The sequence below is a fragment of the Poecilia formosa genome, unplaced genomic scaffold (genome assembly GCF_000485575.1).
Source record: "Poecilia formosa unplaced genomic scaffold, Poecilia_formosa-5.1.2 Scaffold280, whole genome shotgun sequence".
Taxonomy (NCBI): Eukaryota; Metazoa; Chordata; class Actinopteri; order Cyprinodontiformes; family Poeciliidae; genus Poecilia; species Poecilia formosa.
The window spans coordinates 598,498-614,221 of NW_006800219.1; the positions used below are offsets into that span (position 1 = coordinate 598,498).

At 43.1% G+C, this 15,724-nt stretch overlaps 2 protein-coding genes across 15 annotated transcripts in view; one reads left to right on the forward strand and one right to left on the reverse strand.

Annotated features, from left to right (window-relative positions):
- caska (calcium/calmodulin-dependent serine protein kinase a) overlaps window positions 1-3,096 on the forward strand; it is a 135,471-nt gene extending 132,375 nt beyond the window's left edge. For all 13 annotated transcript variants that reach the window (XM_007571414.2, XM_007571413.2, XM_007571419.2 and 10 more), the window contains one exon: window positions 2,130-3,096. In XM_007571414.2, coding sequence (XP_007571476.1) covers window positions 2,130-2,306 — 177 coding nt within the window. In that variant the 3' untranslated portion in view covers window positions 2,307-3,096. The remainder of the gene's footprint in view (window positions 1-2,129) is intronic.
- Window positions 3,097-8,971: 5,875 nt separating this feature from the next.
- nyx (nyctalopin) lies at window positions 8,972-14,989 on the reverse strand. Of its 2 annotated transcripts, none has more exons than XM_016681399.1 (5): window positions 14,617-14,989; window positions 14,427-14,491; window positions 12,534-12,820; window positions 10,677-10,981; window positions 8,972-10,186 (listed from the first exon to the last, which is right to left on the reverse strand). In XM_016681399.1, the coding sequence occupies exons 2-5, from the start codon at window positions 14,446-14,448 to the stop codon at window positions 9,358-9,360; spliced, it is 1,443 nt and encodes a 480-aa protein (XP_016536885.1). In that variant the 5' UTR covers window positions 14,449-14,491; window positions 14,617-14,989; the 3' UTR covers window positions 8,972-9,357. The 2 variants fall into 2 exon arrangements, with proteins under 2 accessions (XP_016536885.1, XP_016536886.1); XM_016681400.1 differs by having other exon boundaries at window positions 14,427-14,518.
- Window positions 14,990-15,724: the final 735 nt, after the last annotated feature.

A 15,724-nucleotide genomic window follows, 5' to 3' on the forward strand; every position in this document is an offset into this window, starting at 1 on the left:
CAGGAGGACAAATGGAAACCAACAATGCAGAACAGTAAGGAGATGAGAATGGGCCGGCAGCAGTCTGGATTTGGTCCAGAAGCTGGTACCTGTCACGTCAGAGGGAATCATAGAAGCCACGACAATCAGTCAAACACTGTAAATATTGATTCTTCACTCAAACCGTTTGCTAATAAAGTCCTGAAAAATTATCATATAGGAAAGAAGAAAATCTAAAAGTAATGTTAAACATTTAATGTAGAATAAAATGGAGTAGAAATATCCTTTGTTGTCCCACAATAGGGGAAGTTTTTGTGCAACAGGCAGTCAAAAAAACAGATTCACATAGAGATAGGAATATGCAACATACAAGCACAACATATGTACAATAAGGACACAATTTCAACACAAGTACTGGGTAGTTGTGATAAAAGTCGTGTTTTCTGGTCCAGAGGAATGAGCTAAGGTCCAAAGGTTAATTAGAAATGTATCGAATGTGGAAATCCAGCAGCAGCTCGGTGGTTTTGGCCCCGCCTCCTGATCACACAACGTGTGTAAAGCTGCTTCCTCTTCTGTTCCTTTCTCACTCCTTCCTGTTGTCTTTTATTTCTGCATGCTGCATGTGTTTGCTTGTTTGCTTGGTTCTCGCCTCAGCCGCCCAGGTGGTGTCGAACTCTGCCAGTAAGTAAAGTCTGGAAGAACCGAAACTGCTAGGTGCTATTTCTAAGCCGTGTGCGTGTGCGTGCGTGCGTGCGTGCGTGCGTGCGTGCATGCGTGCGTGTGTGTGTGTGTGTGTGCGTCTGCTATAAGCTGTAATAGGAAGTGCCTCTTTGTGTGTTAAGCCTCCATCCTCTCCAGTTAGTAAAGGTCCCTGCACACTGAGCTCAACAACTTGACAAGCTTCTCTGAACTGTGACAAAAAAGAGAGGCAGTCAAAAGTTTTCATACCCCTCGAACTACAACAACAAACTATGGTGACTTTTATCGGAACATCACATAAAATGTGACTGACCAACCAGAGTATGGGCATAATTGTGAATGTGTAATACTAAAAATATTTTTAAAAAGTGGTCAATTCAGCCCCAAGCTGACTGCCTGATGACGTCTGGCTCCAAAAAGCAGATCACTAATCTCACATTGCCTTAGTGTCCTTGACTGTTTATAGTAAAAGATCTCTGCAGAGGAAGAAACCACACTTCAAAACGCAAAACTTCTCCTTTATTTACAGGAATCACAGCATGTATTTAGTTGCCTAGCATTTTCCCAGATGGTGGATCCGTTTACAGTCTATTGGCAAATCTCAAACCGTCGCGTCCCAGAAGGTTCAGCACAGCGTCACATGGGGGAGTCACATTGTGGTGACTTTGTAACATCAGAGAGATTAGGCTGACCACCTGAGGAATGGAAGGCATTTGTATTCTGTCTTAACCTTACGCTTATGTATTTTTTTTCTTGTTCTTATTGTTGTTGTTTTAGTTTATTTCATTGATTTATGCAACACTTTGATCAACATCTGTTGTATTTATTTGCTACATTGACAAATTGACATTGACAGTAGCTGCATTTCCATTACAAATGTTCACAAAACTTTGTCCAAAAAACATAATTTTGCACTTGCTGCATTTTCATTAAATAAGAAACGCAATTATAATCAAATCAATAGATTGTTCACGCGATAAGTCATTAAAAAACATGCTGCACCATTATCCTCCTACCACTTCCTGTCGTCTTCTTTGTCATTTCCAGCAGCAGTAACATCTGGTTGTTGATTATGTGACTAGTGTGATACAAAAAAAGTGTTTCCGTCACAGTTTTGCAAAAATAACCTCATGTTGGTACCACCAAAAACACCTTATCCCACAGTCAAAACTTTATATTGAAAAACGAAATTTTAGTTGAAATTGGCGTTTGCATTAAGCAAATTTATTTTCAAAATGTCGAACTGTCACTTTAAGGTAAATAGAAACGCAACTATTTACTTTCACATCACAATTATGCACTACTTTTGTTGTTCTAACACGCATGTATCTGTGGTAATGTGACAAAAACTCGGAAAAGGTAAAGGTGTGTCAATCTTCCTGTCTTCATGCCCGTCCCGCTTTCCGCCTGCGTGACGGTGAAACCTTCCCGTTTCTCTCCTCCTCCTCCAGGACGAGTCGCTCCAGCGGCTGCAGAAAGAGTCGGAGATCCTGCAGAAGACCTACGCCCACTACTTCGACATGACCATCATCAACAATGAGATTGACGAGACCATCCGGCACCTGGAGGAGTCCATGGACCTGGTGTGCACTTCCAGCCAATGGGTTCCGGTGTCCTGGGTCTACTGACCCGCATCGCCTGCCCCTCCGGTCGCTCCCGCCGCATCCGATCTTCAGCAAACAGAATCTAGGAGTTACAAACAAACAAAAAAGAAAATAGAAAAGGGTCGAGCTCCTTCTTGCTACTGTTGACCTAAGACTCCCTTCAGCGTACTGTGAAAGCATCAACGGCACTCACCTGAATCGATCACGCTCTTGTATAAAATCAGAGAAAACCAATACGTGGATATTGTCATGTCTGTACTAGCTAGGAGGCTAGGTCTTTGTAGATGTTTTGTTTTAAAGAGACAGTACTGTGTTCCCGTTCCTCCCATGTCGGTGCGTTGCTTGCTCTCCGGACCTCCCGTCTCGCTGTGGTCCTGTTGTGAACCACCTCTAGTGAGACACTGGCAGTGGCTACCTTATCAAGAGACTGAAGTTAAACGCACACAAAGCTTTTAACTACGTCTTCTACGTCTACGTCTTCTCATCAGCCGCTCAGCATCACTCATCCAGTTTTGGTCCGAGCCGTTTCCCTTTCGACGGCCTTTAACCTTGGCGCCCGGCGAGGTTCCACACCCACCCATCCATCCATCCGCCTGCCTGGTACTGTCTCTTCTAAATGAATCCACAAGTGTTTCAGACATGAGGTTGTCATGCATGTGAACATTTTTGAGCTTCCATGCTGTCAGTCAGTGTTCCTCGTGTCCCTCCATGACCCTCCATCAAACAAAAGGTGACTTAAAAAAATTAAAATTCCCCCAACGTTCTTGCTGTTGGACAGACTGAAATCCACACGAAGATGGAGCGAGACAGAAAAAAAACAAAAAAAACAAAACAGAGCTGGACGTTGATTCAACGCCTGTGCACACTCTTGGAGTTTCAGGCGACATTTCTAAACCACAGATTTATAAAGAGATCAACCATGTACGTGAGCCGTGTTTGTAAGAAAAGAAAATCTAATAAAAGTCTTGATTTGTTTCTCTGTTTTTTGATTTGTCGCACACAAACGGGAAGAGTTTGCTCCGTCGACGAAGACGTGACGTCGAGTCCGACGGCGGACAGACAAGGCCCTGAACTCTGTACCTGAGAGCAATGTGTACACTCGACTTTCTGAAGGAAGAGAAAAGCAGAGGAAGCTCCACATGTGAACATGATGGACTGATGAACAACTGCCCTGTGTGTTCTTCAGTGTCAACAGTGTTTCTTTTTTTAAATACATTTTCTTTTATGTGTTGGGGGGGGAACAAACGGTGTAGTGGCATTTTATTTTCTCTTCCCAGAAGTAGAACGTCAACATCATCTTAAAATCCAGTGATGTTCTCAAGGCTACAGATTTACATGAAAACTAAGAGGACAAAGATTTGTGTCAATAAAATTTATATTTGGACTGTGTTACAAAGGTATCCTGGAATATTAATATTTTTCTAGAAATACACCAAGAAATCTGCTGGTGACCAGAATCTGACAATTTTTACTTTTATTGGTTCAGACCTCACAGAAACTCAAAAATTCAACCTTTGTCCAGTAATGTATGCCTCATAGCTTATAGCTACCAGGCTGCCTGGACAACACTCTTCAGTGTGGACTGTCATTGTTGTGGCATGAGTTGTCAAAGTTAGCTAGTTAGCAGAGAGAAAGTATCAAATTATTAAACAGGATTCTGTACTTTCTTTGTTCAAATGCGTTTGTAGATTTCTCAGGCTGCGAGAAGACGAGAGAGAGCCAGGCTTGTGAAAGCTAGCAGGGAGGCTTAACAGCATAAGGGAACGTTTCTTGTTTTCAGCCTGCCGCAAACAGACAGAGGGATCTTGAAATGCTGTTACCCTGATGGAGAACAACAAAGCAAAAGGTAACAAACGCATCCAGTTGTCCTCATGATGGACCAGCAAAGATCCACAAATCTCTGATAAGTGGAGGGTCTCAGAAAAATGGCTGTTTTCAGTCAGTATTGCTAACCTCACTTGTGCTTTATACCAATTTAAGAGGCTAAAACTGTTGAAATTGTCCAGTCTTGTTTTCAGTTTCTTTGTTTTAAAAGCTTACAGAAATCCTGTTTAAGTCTGGAGCGGTGAAACACATTGATTTATTTTCCATCAGTGGAACGTGGCCTTAATAGAAACAACTGATCACAGAAACGCTTCTTGTTAGTTTTTCATTCAGTAAATATATTGATCTGACACAGATTTCTCTCAAAATTGAACTTTGACATAACTCTTATTTATTTTTAATATGATCTTCGATGAAATATTTTGTGATATTTTTTATCTTATGCACTGAAAAAAAAATTATCATAGAGCTGTGATGTATATACATGCAGTGCAGATGGAAAAACCCATTTATATGAAATTCATATATATTTCAAAGTAAGAGAGAAAGCGTAATGAATATAAACCAATACTCAGCACAGTTTATGCACATTTAAAATCTAGGTCGAGTTCCTTAATGAAACCACCTCATGCATGCTGATCAGCCCAGTCCAGCCTGTGACCCATTCCCTGTGGCTTAGGTATTTCAGGTGAATGCTCACTCTGCTCACCTCTCTGTCTGGCTGGCTTTTTCGTTTTTTCTCTCTCTCTCTTTTTTTGTTATTTCAGTTAATGCAAGTGAGTGATTAGGGTGAACCAGATCCCGAACACTGTGTTTTACTCATGCTCCATAATCCCACACTATTAATATCGGGAAAAACCAGAGGCAGTGTTGACAGTGTTCTGTTTGCCTCTGTCAAAGATGACCATCAAATCTCCAAAATGGACGGCAGGATGTAGCTATGACTTCTCAGACATGGAAGAAACAGGAAATGGGGCAATGACATCACTATATTGTAAAACAGTCATGTGATACAGTTTCGACATTTGGAGAATCACTTCATTTCATTGCGATTTTGGTAACGTCATTGTAGTTGAAATTACATTCTTGCATTTTAAACCCACAGTGGCTGTTAGCTAGTTCATGAACACTGGAAGCTAATGTTAGCTTCCAGTAACAAAATGTGTAGTAAGCTGTTTACTTCAAGGACAAGCTAGCCTTTTGCATTAAACATGTTTCTAAACAGTCCTAAAGACAGAGATTGATGTTACTCCTTCAGCAGACATCCCAATTTTACAACTGAATAAAATTGGCATAATGCATAAATATTGTCTTCTATTTTAGCGAACCATTTTTGGAATAGTTAACTAAAATATATGAACCAGTCTCCTCAAGGACCACCAGCAATCACTACTATATATTTTAGTATATGCTTTAGTTTTTCAGAAAAGCTCCATAAACCAGATTGCTCTGTTGAGAAAAAACAGTTTTATTTTTTTGCTGATTATTAGCAACACAATAAAGAATGAAATTAGCACTTTGCCTTTTCCTAAAGAGTTCCCTTTGCATTAAAAGTAGAGAACCTTCTTAAAAGTGAAACGGATATATTTCTTCTCTCTTCGGATTGTGTTTTTAAGTAAAGCCATACGATTTATCTCTGAATGTTTTTACTTAAGTGTTTTCCCAGTGTCTGAGCCAAATGAATTAATAGCATTGGAGCTGCAGCCAACCTTTTCCTTCTCCAATGTATCAGTAGCCTGTTTTAACTTGCTCTCCAGTGTACCATTAGCTAGGAAGAACATTTTAGGGCCAGATGACATGCATTGTGAGAAAAGTTTAAGTGGCCTTGCAGATAATGTGCTGGCAGCTGTTGCGTTGCTGCTAAGTCCTCAAGAGCAATACACACACTGTGGGTAGAAAAGAGAAGCATCCAGCCTCTGTTACGCAACCAATGCAGAGCTTGTCATTGTAAATTTTACTGGTATTAATGTTTGGAGAAATGGAAAGATTGTTGTCTGAGGTCATCAGGGTAACAAACGGATCAGGGAAATATAATTTCTGCTCTAAAACTTGAGCTTAAAGGAAATTTTGTCAAGATATGTCATATTAGAGGCAATCTATAAGGGGGTTGCTACAGAGTGTCAGGGAAAGGAAAAAATCTTTTAGGTGTTCAAGCACCTCGTTCTCAGACATTTTTTCCAGACTTGCTCCTCTTCTCTGGGCAAATCAAGATATAAATCTTTGTGATATTGGCTCTTGATTGAGTTGGAGACTTTCCTTTTTGCGGCCACTTCAAGGTTCCCTTTGATCATTTAAATCTTTTGACAACTTTTGATAGTGTGTTGGACTCTTCTCATACTTGGTTTGATTTCATTTTTTCCAAGTATGCTATAGCTGCGCTTCCAATGACCATCTAACCGCGCAAATTTGAATTGCCAAAATAAATTAGCTTATTTTAGCTAAAAGGTTTTGATGCTAACACAAAACTCCAGTGGAAACAGGTTTTTCACATCACTCAATTTGTGAACGACCAGACGTTACTACTGGCGGGAACGACGATGAAGATGACAGGAAGTGGTAGGAGGATGATGTTCTGTAAGGGCTTATCGCGTGAACAAACGTATTCACGTGATTTTAATCGCGTTTCTTATTTAAATGAAGCACCGCTATTGGTTTGTCGCCATTAGCGGAATACCGAAAAAGTTTTACGTAATGAAAACGCACTAGTGTGTGTGTTTACGGAGCCGCTAACTCTCAAAGCTGCCACACACCTCTGCGACCCACGCCGCTAACTCTCAAAGCTGCCACACACCTCTGCGACCCACATAACTGTTCAGCATCATTACCGGATAGAAGAAGAAAAAACAGCTGCATGAGATCCAGAGAGAGCCAGGGGGATGAGGTGGAGCCTCCAGCCTCTCCCGGTTGTCTAAGTCCCGACCTAATCCTACATTAACAGGCCGGCAGATTAACTGGAGTTCACCTCTAAAACAGGTCAGCTCCTCCAGCGAGGCTGAAAGGAGCCGCTGAGTTAGCATGTGGTGAGTTCAGCGGCAGTCGTTGTTTACTTCCTTTTCGTTTTATATAAAACATATAACATATATGTTTATAAAACATATATATATATAAAACATATCACGTAGCAGAACTTTGGTCCCGACAGACAATAGAACCGGAACCCAAACTACCTATTAAGCGGGGTAGAAAAAAAGAAAACGAAAAAAAGAGAGAGAAACAGTGGCTCATGTTAAACAATGACATCTAGAAAATACACAACACCGTGTATAAAACAACCACTGCATTATGCTGGAGAAGATTCATAACAATAACAACAGTCTTTCCGACTCCGCATTCAGACAATTGTGACTTGACCCCAGCAGATTCGGAGAGTTCATCCCAGGAGGCAGAAGCGGTAAGAATGTCCCTCCCGCCCGCCGTAGCGTACAGTAGAAGTAAGAAGATTAATGCGTTTATGGAGAGGCAGAGAAATGAGCAAAGAGGACATCTGTCCAGGAGATAACGACAGGAGCGCTTAGCTCCTTTAATGTTACACACAGATGTGAATGAAGATACAAAAAAAGAAAAACAGAAAGCCCTCGTTATAGAGTCTATTGCATCACTTTAATTCGAACCGAGCCTTATGCAAGAGAGAAATGTCTTAAGTGGAAAACTGTGGACAGTGCTGTGTAGAAGTATTTCTCCCCTTATATATTTAAACATTCACATTTAAATTGTAATGTTTAAGATTTTTTATTTTTTTTAAATGTCAATTTTAAAACAATTTCTGAAATTATGAACTCCTCGATTGTCCCAGAGACTTCTGGGAAATGTATTTGGTGGTGTGTCCTGCTCCTAACCCAGCATTTCAGAAAGAGAACATCATGCATAGTCAAACACGGGGGAGGTGGTATTATGGTCTGTGGCTGGAAGATCCTGGAGGACACTGTCTGACCTTAAGTTCAAACACACTTGGGTTGTGCAACAGGAAAATTTTGGAGCGGCCTAGGCAAATTTTGGACCTATATCCTGTTGGCAGGCTGTACTATGTAAAATCAACTTTTTTAAATCATGTTATATTATTCCCTCATCAAAAACACACATGGAGTGTGGCTTTGATTCTTTCCATGCATGTTTGAGGAATCCTTTAATCTCCATGGCAACTATTTAGCTGTGCAAAACTCCTGAGTGGACCTAGCTCCGCCTTCAAGGACGAAGCTCCTCCTCTGAGCTGCAGTTTCTGAGCTTCTGCCTCACAGAGCAACTCCTTCAGACTAGCCAGCAGCAATCAGCAAACACCTGGTGGAATTGCATATCTGCTCACCTCATTACAGGAGCTACTACTCAGTGTATCACTGGTAAAAATGTTAATAAATAATAATAAAGGGTTAATAGAGGACCCATGTTGTGATGACTTCCTGAAGGCAAAGTTTCAGGAAGAGGAGGAGTTTTTCAAGTGACAGAGGCCCAGTTTCAAGTCTTTAAATTAGGAGGAAAGATTCCTTTTAAGTTATATGTGATAAAATAATGACTAAAGGTAACATAGTTACTTGATTGATTTATAAAATAGCACTATATGCCTGGAAATAACATGGTACTGCCCCTTTAAATAGGCCATTATTGGTCGAAAACTCTAGAATCTGGCTGAATTACTACAATTTTGCCAGATATTGCAAACACTTGATGGCATTGCCATCATTATTAAATGCCCCCCTTATTGCTTATGGGGCAATTACTTATTCACATGAAGCCTGAAGACATTTTTCTCTTTTATTAAAACATTTTGTTTTTACTCAGTTTAACTTTTATCTCCAACATTTAATCCTCCTGCTGTCCTAAAAGAGGTGGTAATGGACCTTGTGTCCGTGTTTACAATTGGGGTTTTTTACGATTTCTGGAACTGACGGTCTGACGGAACACCATAGTCTCTACCGTGACGACTGCCTGGCTTTTCCTGAGCGTCGGGCATCAGGGAGGGCTTCATGTGACAGGTACACAAAAAGAGAAGAACTCTATAAGAGGCTAAATACTTTTTTGAAACTACCCCATAAAACATGAAGTCCAGTATATTGAGCGCAAGGATTTCAGTTCCCATAGAAACAGTGCTTGCCAGGTCATATTCCACGTGCTACACGTTCTACGGCTGGAGGAACGTCCAAAAGCCAACTCAGAGGCTCTTACAATGGGCAACAAGCCTTCGGACCTCCTGGGAGAAATAAAAGCAAATTTTAACTCAGAAGCGATATGAAAGCTCTCGGCGCTAGAGTCCTCTTCTTCACGTACAGCGAAGACAGAGACTAGCATGTGACAGGTGGAATAAACCACAGAAGAGCCACGTCACGGTGAAGCAGAGCAGCGACTGAACAGCCTGCGTCCCCCGGCCTCCGACGCCCGCCGACAGCTGGCCCTCCTCCGGCTCCGGCAGCGTTGCGTTGCGTGCACTCTCGGTCCCGTTCCCCATCTCCTCCCTGAGCTCCTGCTGCAGCAGCTTGGAGATGAGGCTGTTGAAGCGGTTCTCCGTGGTGGGCTGCACCTCCGAGGACGCCGTGGTCAGGTTGAGCTCGGCGGGGTCGACGCATGTGCCGTTCGCCGTGGGGAACACCACCTGGCTGAGGTCCAGGCCCGCCACGGAGGACGGCGAGGCGCACGGGATGTCCCGCACCAGCTTGTAGCTCTCCATCCACTGCTTGAGCCAGTCCAGGCCACAGTCGCACTCCCAGGGGTTTTTGAAGAGGTACAGGTGACCCAGGAAGTAGATGGGCTGGAAAACGCTGAGGGGCAGCGTGGTCAGGTTGTTGCTGTTCAGGTGGAGCGTGATCAGGCTGGTCAGGTTCTCGAAGGCGCCCTCCTCGATGTTCAGCAGCTGGTTCCGGTCCAAGTACAGGACCTCCAGCTCCGCCATGTCACCGAACCACGTCTTGGACACGTTGATCAGCTGGTTGCCCCCGAGGTTGAGCATCTTGAGGCGGCTGAGCCCCCTGAAGGCGAGCCGGGGCATGTTGGACAGCAGGTTGTCGTTGAGGTAGAAGTTCTCCAGCCGCACCAGGTCCTGGAAAGCGTTGTCATGGATGACATTGATGCGGTTCTCCTGGAGGTTAAGGTACCTGAGACGAAGAGGAAGGAGAACAATGGACACGTTGGTGTCTGTGGATCAATAATCTTCCCACTACAAAATTTAACAATCGTATTTGTGGTTCAACAATCTGCATATTTGGGGGTGTAAGCCTCACTTCCATACTGGAACATGAAACAAAGTCTCTAATTTCTTATAAAATGTTTTAGTTGCTGCCAAGTGTTTCACAGCTGCATTTCCTTTACTAACAGTACTCTGGCGTTCAAGGTGATGTGGCAAAATAGGGTTGCTAAGGTAACATCCTCACCCAACCTACTTTCACATCACAACCTTCAGTGTGGCTTTTTATGTGGATTTCTTGTGACAGATCAGTATAAAGCAGTGAACGACGTTGTATTGGATGGAACATGAAACATGGATTTCTTTTCTTTTACAAACAGCATTCTACCTGAATGAAACATGTCGCCTGTTTCATTCAGACGCCCGTAGGAAGGGAAAGGAAGCCTGCAGACGTTTCTCACCTGAGGCTCCCCAGGCCCTGCAGCGAGTTGTAGGCCACCGCCTCGATCTTGTTCCTCTCCAGGTAGATGTGCGTCAGGTTCTCCATGCCCCGGATGGCCCCTGGGATCCTGCGGAAGTTGTTCTGGAAGCACAGCAGCTCCGTCATGGCGGTCTGCTCGATGAAGATGCGGTCGGGGATGCTGAAGAGGTTGCAGTCGGACAGGTCCAGCCGCAGCAGCTTCTTCAGCCCCGTGAACGTCCGGGTGTGAAGGTAGCTGATGTACTCGTTGTGGGCCATTTTCAGCTCCAGCAGGTTCGAGAGGCCCTGGAAGACACAGGTTTTTAGGAGCTGCTGCTGTTTAGATTCAGTAGTTTCTTAGCTACAGCAGAAATCACTGAGTAAAAGGACACAAACACATTTTTCTCTCAGTCTGAAGTTAAGTCGGACCAAACTTTTCTTGATTTACTTTAGTTAGAATTACCAAAATTACTTCTATTTGCTCAATGCCAGAAAATTGGTGAGAAATTCTTTTTAGACATTTTTAGAAATATTTTTCCTGTAATTCAAAAGCTTACATGCATTTGGTCAGTATCAGGGATAACTGCCTTAAGATGTATGACTTTTGGGCTTCCTTCCACAAACTCCTGAGAGGTGAACTGTCCCAGCTTAGTTAATTGGACTCTCTCCTGCTTCCTGGTTTGACCCGTTGGGAAGCTCAGCAGGAAGCAGCCAAGATATCAGGAACAGAATCACGGAGCCGCACCAGACTGGTTCATCCTTGGGAATAATTTACTGCTGCTTGAAGGGGCCGTGCTCATTTGTTCAAACATTTTTACTGAGTATGAACACGATGGGAACGCCAACCGTCATGATGCTCAGGACAGTGACGGGTTCTGGGTGCCAGAGATGAACTGGTTCTGTTCCGAAATGTGCAGATTGAGCCCAGAACAAAAGCCAAAGACCTCATGAAGATGCTGGCTGAAGCTGGTAAGGCAATGATAGTATCCACAGTTAAACTGTCCTGTACTGCGTTAGTTGAAAAGCCACTCAGCAAGGAGGAAGTCGTTACTCTAAGCCTGATTATAGTTTGCAGATGAACACTGTAGTGACAAAGATCTTCATTTCTGGAGGGATGGACTGTACTCTGATGAAACTAAAGTGGAACTGTTTGGGTATAAGGACCATTGTTACGTTCTTGTACCGTCCCAGCTGGTAGTGTATGTTTTGCTGCAGGAGGAACTGGTTTGCTTCATAAAATAGGAAAGACAATTATGTGGAAACATTAGAGGAACATCTATAGACATCAGCCAGGAAGTAAAAGCTTGGGCCACAGATTGGTCTTCCAAATGGACAATGACCCTAAACATTCAAACTGGTCATGCAGTCACTGTGTTGATTCAATCATCACAAAGTCCTGACCTCAGTCCGAGTTGTTATCAGATCTGAAAAGGCGCCTTAGTGAGGCAGGCTACAGACAGGAGGAATGGACCAGAACTCCAGGAAAATACTGGGAGAAGCGTCTGGAAGGAAACCCAAAAGATATAAATGACCATGTTCATTAGTTGTCTGGAACAGCCTGGAGGAACCTGGACTCCAGGATGAAACAGCTGCAGAAATGATACATGGGGAATTTTACACAACTTCTTGATAGAAATTATACAAAAAGATGAGGTTTTAGGTTCTTCATAGATTCTAAGTGAAGTCTTTGTACCTGTAAACTTGCAGAGCAACAATCGAGGTTAAGGGGCAACAATCAGGGACCTCTGCTACTTTTTCTATAAATTCTCATCACATTGAATTACATTTAAAACCCAGCCGTCTGGCTGGAAACGGGTTGCTCATTAAGATATGGTTAAAATACGACTGAAAAGGAAACCTTGAAAGCTCCCGGGGTGATGAAGGAGATGTTGTTGTGGTCCAGAGACAGAGACTTGAGCGAGGGCAGGGTCCCGAAGGCCCGCTCCGACAGGAACTTGAGCCGGTTCTTCTCCAGGTTGATGGCGGACGCCTCACAAGGGAACTCTCTGGGCAGCTCGGCCAGGCCGGCGCGGTCGCACAGCACGCTGCAGCTCTTCTCCTGCGTGCAGGAGCAGGACGGCGGGCAGGCCCGGACGCACGCCCACCGCGCCAACGCCGACTGAGGCAGCAGGCACAGCACAGAGACTGAAAGGCAACGGGTGAGACAGGGCAGTGAGGCCGAATCCCTGCAGACGCTCCGTTAGGACAGCTGGATAAAATCTAAAAAGTGTAGCATCCAAATGTATTCAAGCCCCTTTACTCTGTTAGTCAAAATTCAGTGAAAATCAGAGGTGTCGCCCGAAGGCCAATTGTGAGATATTTTTTACCGACATAATTTTCTCACATTGCTAAATGTTCCATTTGTTTTTATAGTAAGTGGACCCATGTCTATCCTCATACATTTACTGAAAAGTTCACTTTGTTGCATTCGAATCAGGACCTAAAAGCATGAAGCAGGCTCCAAGGTCTACAAAACAACGCATCATACCCTAACGGAGGAAATTCAAGAACAGATGAAAAACGATATCAATAAATGAAGAAAACATGGAAGAGTGAGGAGGAGACTTCCAAAGGCTAACCTTGCTAGACTGCATGGCTCCCTGAAATACCAGAAAGTAAATAAGAATTTGATCCAATATAGAGCTACTTTTTCCATGATATCAGGATGCAAAAAAACACAACTCAAAGTTCCTCTATGGCCACCCCAACCCCAGATCCAGAACCTATTGAAAACCAGACCTGCTGGAGTCCATCTGGATGATCTCCAACTGGGGATCTGCTCTAGATTAGATTCTTCTCAACAGATTCTTAGAACAGATCAATGCGTGGATCAACTTTCTTCAGTTGAACAGAAACAAAAGTAAAGTTATCATCTTTGGACCTAAAGACGATCTGTGGAGTCATGTGGGCACAAAGCTAGAAACAAGAGATCAGGCCAAACATCTGGGGTAGTGATGGACTCTGACCTGAACCTTCAGAAACACATAAAGACAGTTACAAACTTGGCCTTCTATCACCTGAATAGAGGACAAATGACTCAGTAAGACCTAGAGAAACTCAGTCATGTGTTTACCTCTAGTCACATTGATGACTGCAACAGCGTCTTCACAGGTCTGACTAAAAAATCAGACTCAGAGAATAGACTTTAAAATATTGTTGTTAGTTAATAAATCACTGAACATCTTAGACCACAGCACATCAAACTTCCACACCTCTCAGATCTCCTGGTTCTGTTTCTGCTCAGCATCCAGAACCAGAACCAAACAAGGAGAAACAGCATTCAGTTTCTATTCACCACAAATCTGGAACAAACTTCCAGAAAACTGTAAAACAGCTGAAACACTGAGCTCCTTTAAATCAAAACCTCACCTGCTATATTAGATGTACTTTTGGTTCATGATTTTTTGATAAAGGCATTTGACAAAATGTAATGTTTATTGCTTGTTTCATAAATGGTTAGTGTATTATATTTTCATCATGTAAAGCACATTGAATGTCTGAAATTTTCCGTTAATAAACTGACTAATAAACTTTACTTGTACAGGTTTAACCACACTGGCCCCATTTCTTAAAAACAATTAGCTCTTGGTTAATTTTTGTTTTTTGTACTGAGATTATGCTGATGCTATAAAAAAAAAAAAAATTCATATTAACACGTTCCGGTTAACGTGTGCTTGAGTCTGTTGCCATTCGACAGAACGAAACGGTCACACAGAGAAGCGACTCCATCAGATGTGAAGCTGGAACTGACCGGTGAAAGTGAAGGAAGTCATTCCTGCCGTTTCTCATCCGGAACATGCCAGGATTAATGGAGGTCTGGAGACGCACAAACACCAGCACCAGCTGTTAACGAATCGTACAAATATCTCATGAAATCATCAGCAGGGAGAGACGCAACCGGAGAAAATGGAAGTGAGGCGGGTGGGGCGGGGAAGAAATACCTGTAGCCCTTTCTGGAGAGCTGCATCCATGTGTGTCAAAGCTCCCTATCCAGATCCGCATGCATGTGTCCATCCTGTCCGTCCACATTCTGCAGCACCACCAGGCAAGTGGAGCAGAGCCTTTACATCAAGCACTGCTCACTGTGTGTGTGTGTGTGTGTGTGTGATGGGACACACAAACACACCAAAAAGCTATCGCTTAATGGCCGTCAAATCCCCTGGATGGAGTGATAGAAGGAGGGATGGGGTTGGAGACGGCCGGTTGGTGGGATTACACAAGTAAAGAGCTCTTATATGGAAGCACAGAGTCACAGATGTAACTTAACGCACACACATGTTTGTGTTGCTATCTTTGTGGGGACTTTCCATTGACTTCCATTCATTTCTACAGCCTAAACCTAACCTTTACCCTTTTCCTAACCCTAACCAAAACTCAATTCATACCTTAGTCCAAACTCTGACCCCTGACCCAAAAACAGGGTTTTCCCTTGTGGGGACCAGGCTCCGGTCCCCACAACGTAGTATATGTCAGGAAAATCATCCCCACAAGGTATTACAAACAAATGCACACACACACACACCATGAAGTTTAGAGGTAAAACTTCAAACTGCTTCTGTTTTAGTGGTTTATTGGCGAAGTCCACACAGTGATCTGATCAAACAGGCAATCAATACAATTTATTAAACAGATTAGCGGTTGGAGCTCTCTAACTTCACCCAACTTTAATGGCTCCATAACCTGCTTTTCACAACATGACACACAAATTATATGAAGTGGGCGTCACAAACAGAGCCGTTACGAAACCTGCTCAGCAGACAAAAGCCAGTGTGACCTCCACAGAGTGAGCAAAAAAAAAAAAAAGTCCAAAAAGTGGGCTAAAACATGCTTTTCATTCAACTGGAATATTAATCCACTGGTTTGCGTTTTTCCTGCTCCAGATGCACCGACAAGAGTCTGGAGCAGACTGAACCTTTCTGCAATATACAAGAGCAGGTTTGAAATGATTATAGAAGCTTAATATAGATGAAAGGCACTGATTTCATCCATGGCAGATTTTTTCACTTAAAACATGTTGCATGAAAAAAATCTGCCAGTGGAACTTGAACT

Coding starts and splice junctions, on each gene's coding strand:
- nyx (XM_016681399.1), bottom strand. CDS start 14,448: ATGACTTCCTTCACTTTCACCG. Junction 10,982..12,533: donor TCACCCCGGGAGCTTTCAAG/GTTTCCTTTTCA, acceptor TGTGTCTTCCAG/GGCCTCTCGAACCTGCTGGA. Junction 10,187..10,676: donor CAGGGCCTGGGGAGCCTCAG/GTGAGAAACGTC, acceptor TCTTCGTCTCAG/GTACCTTAACCTCCAGGAGA.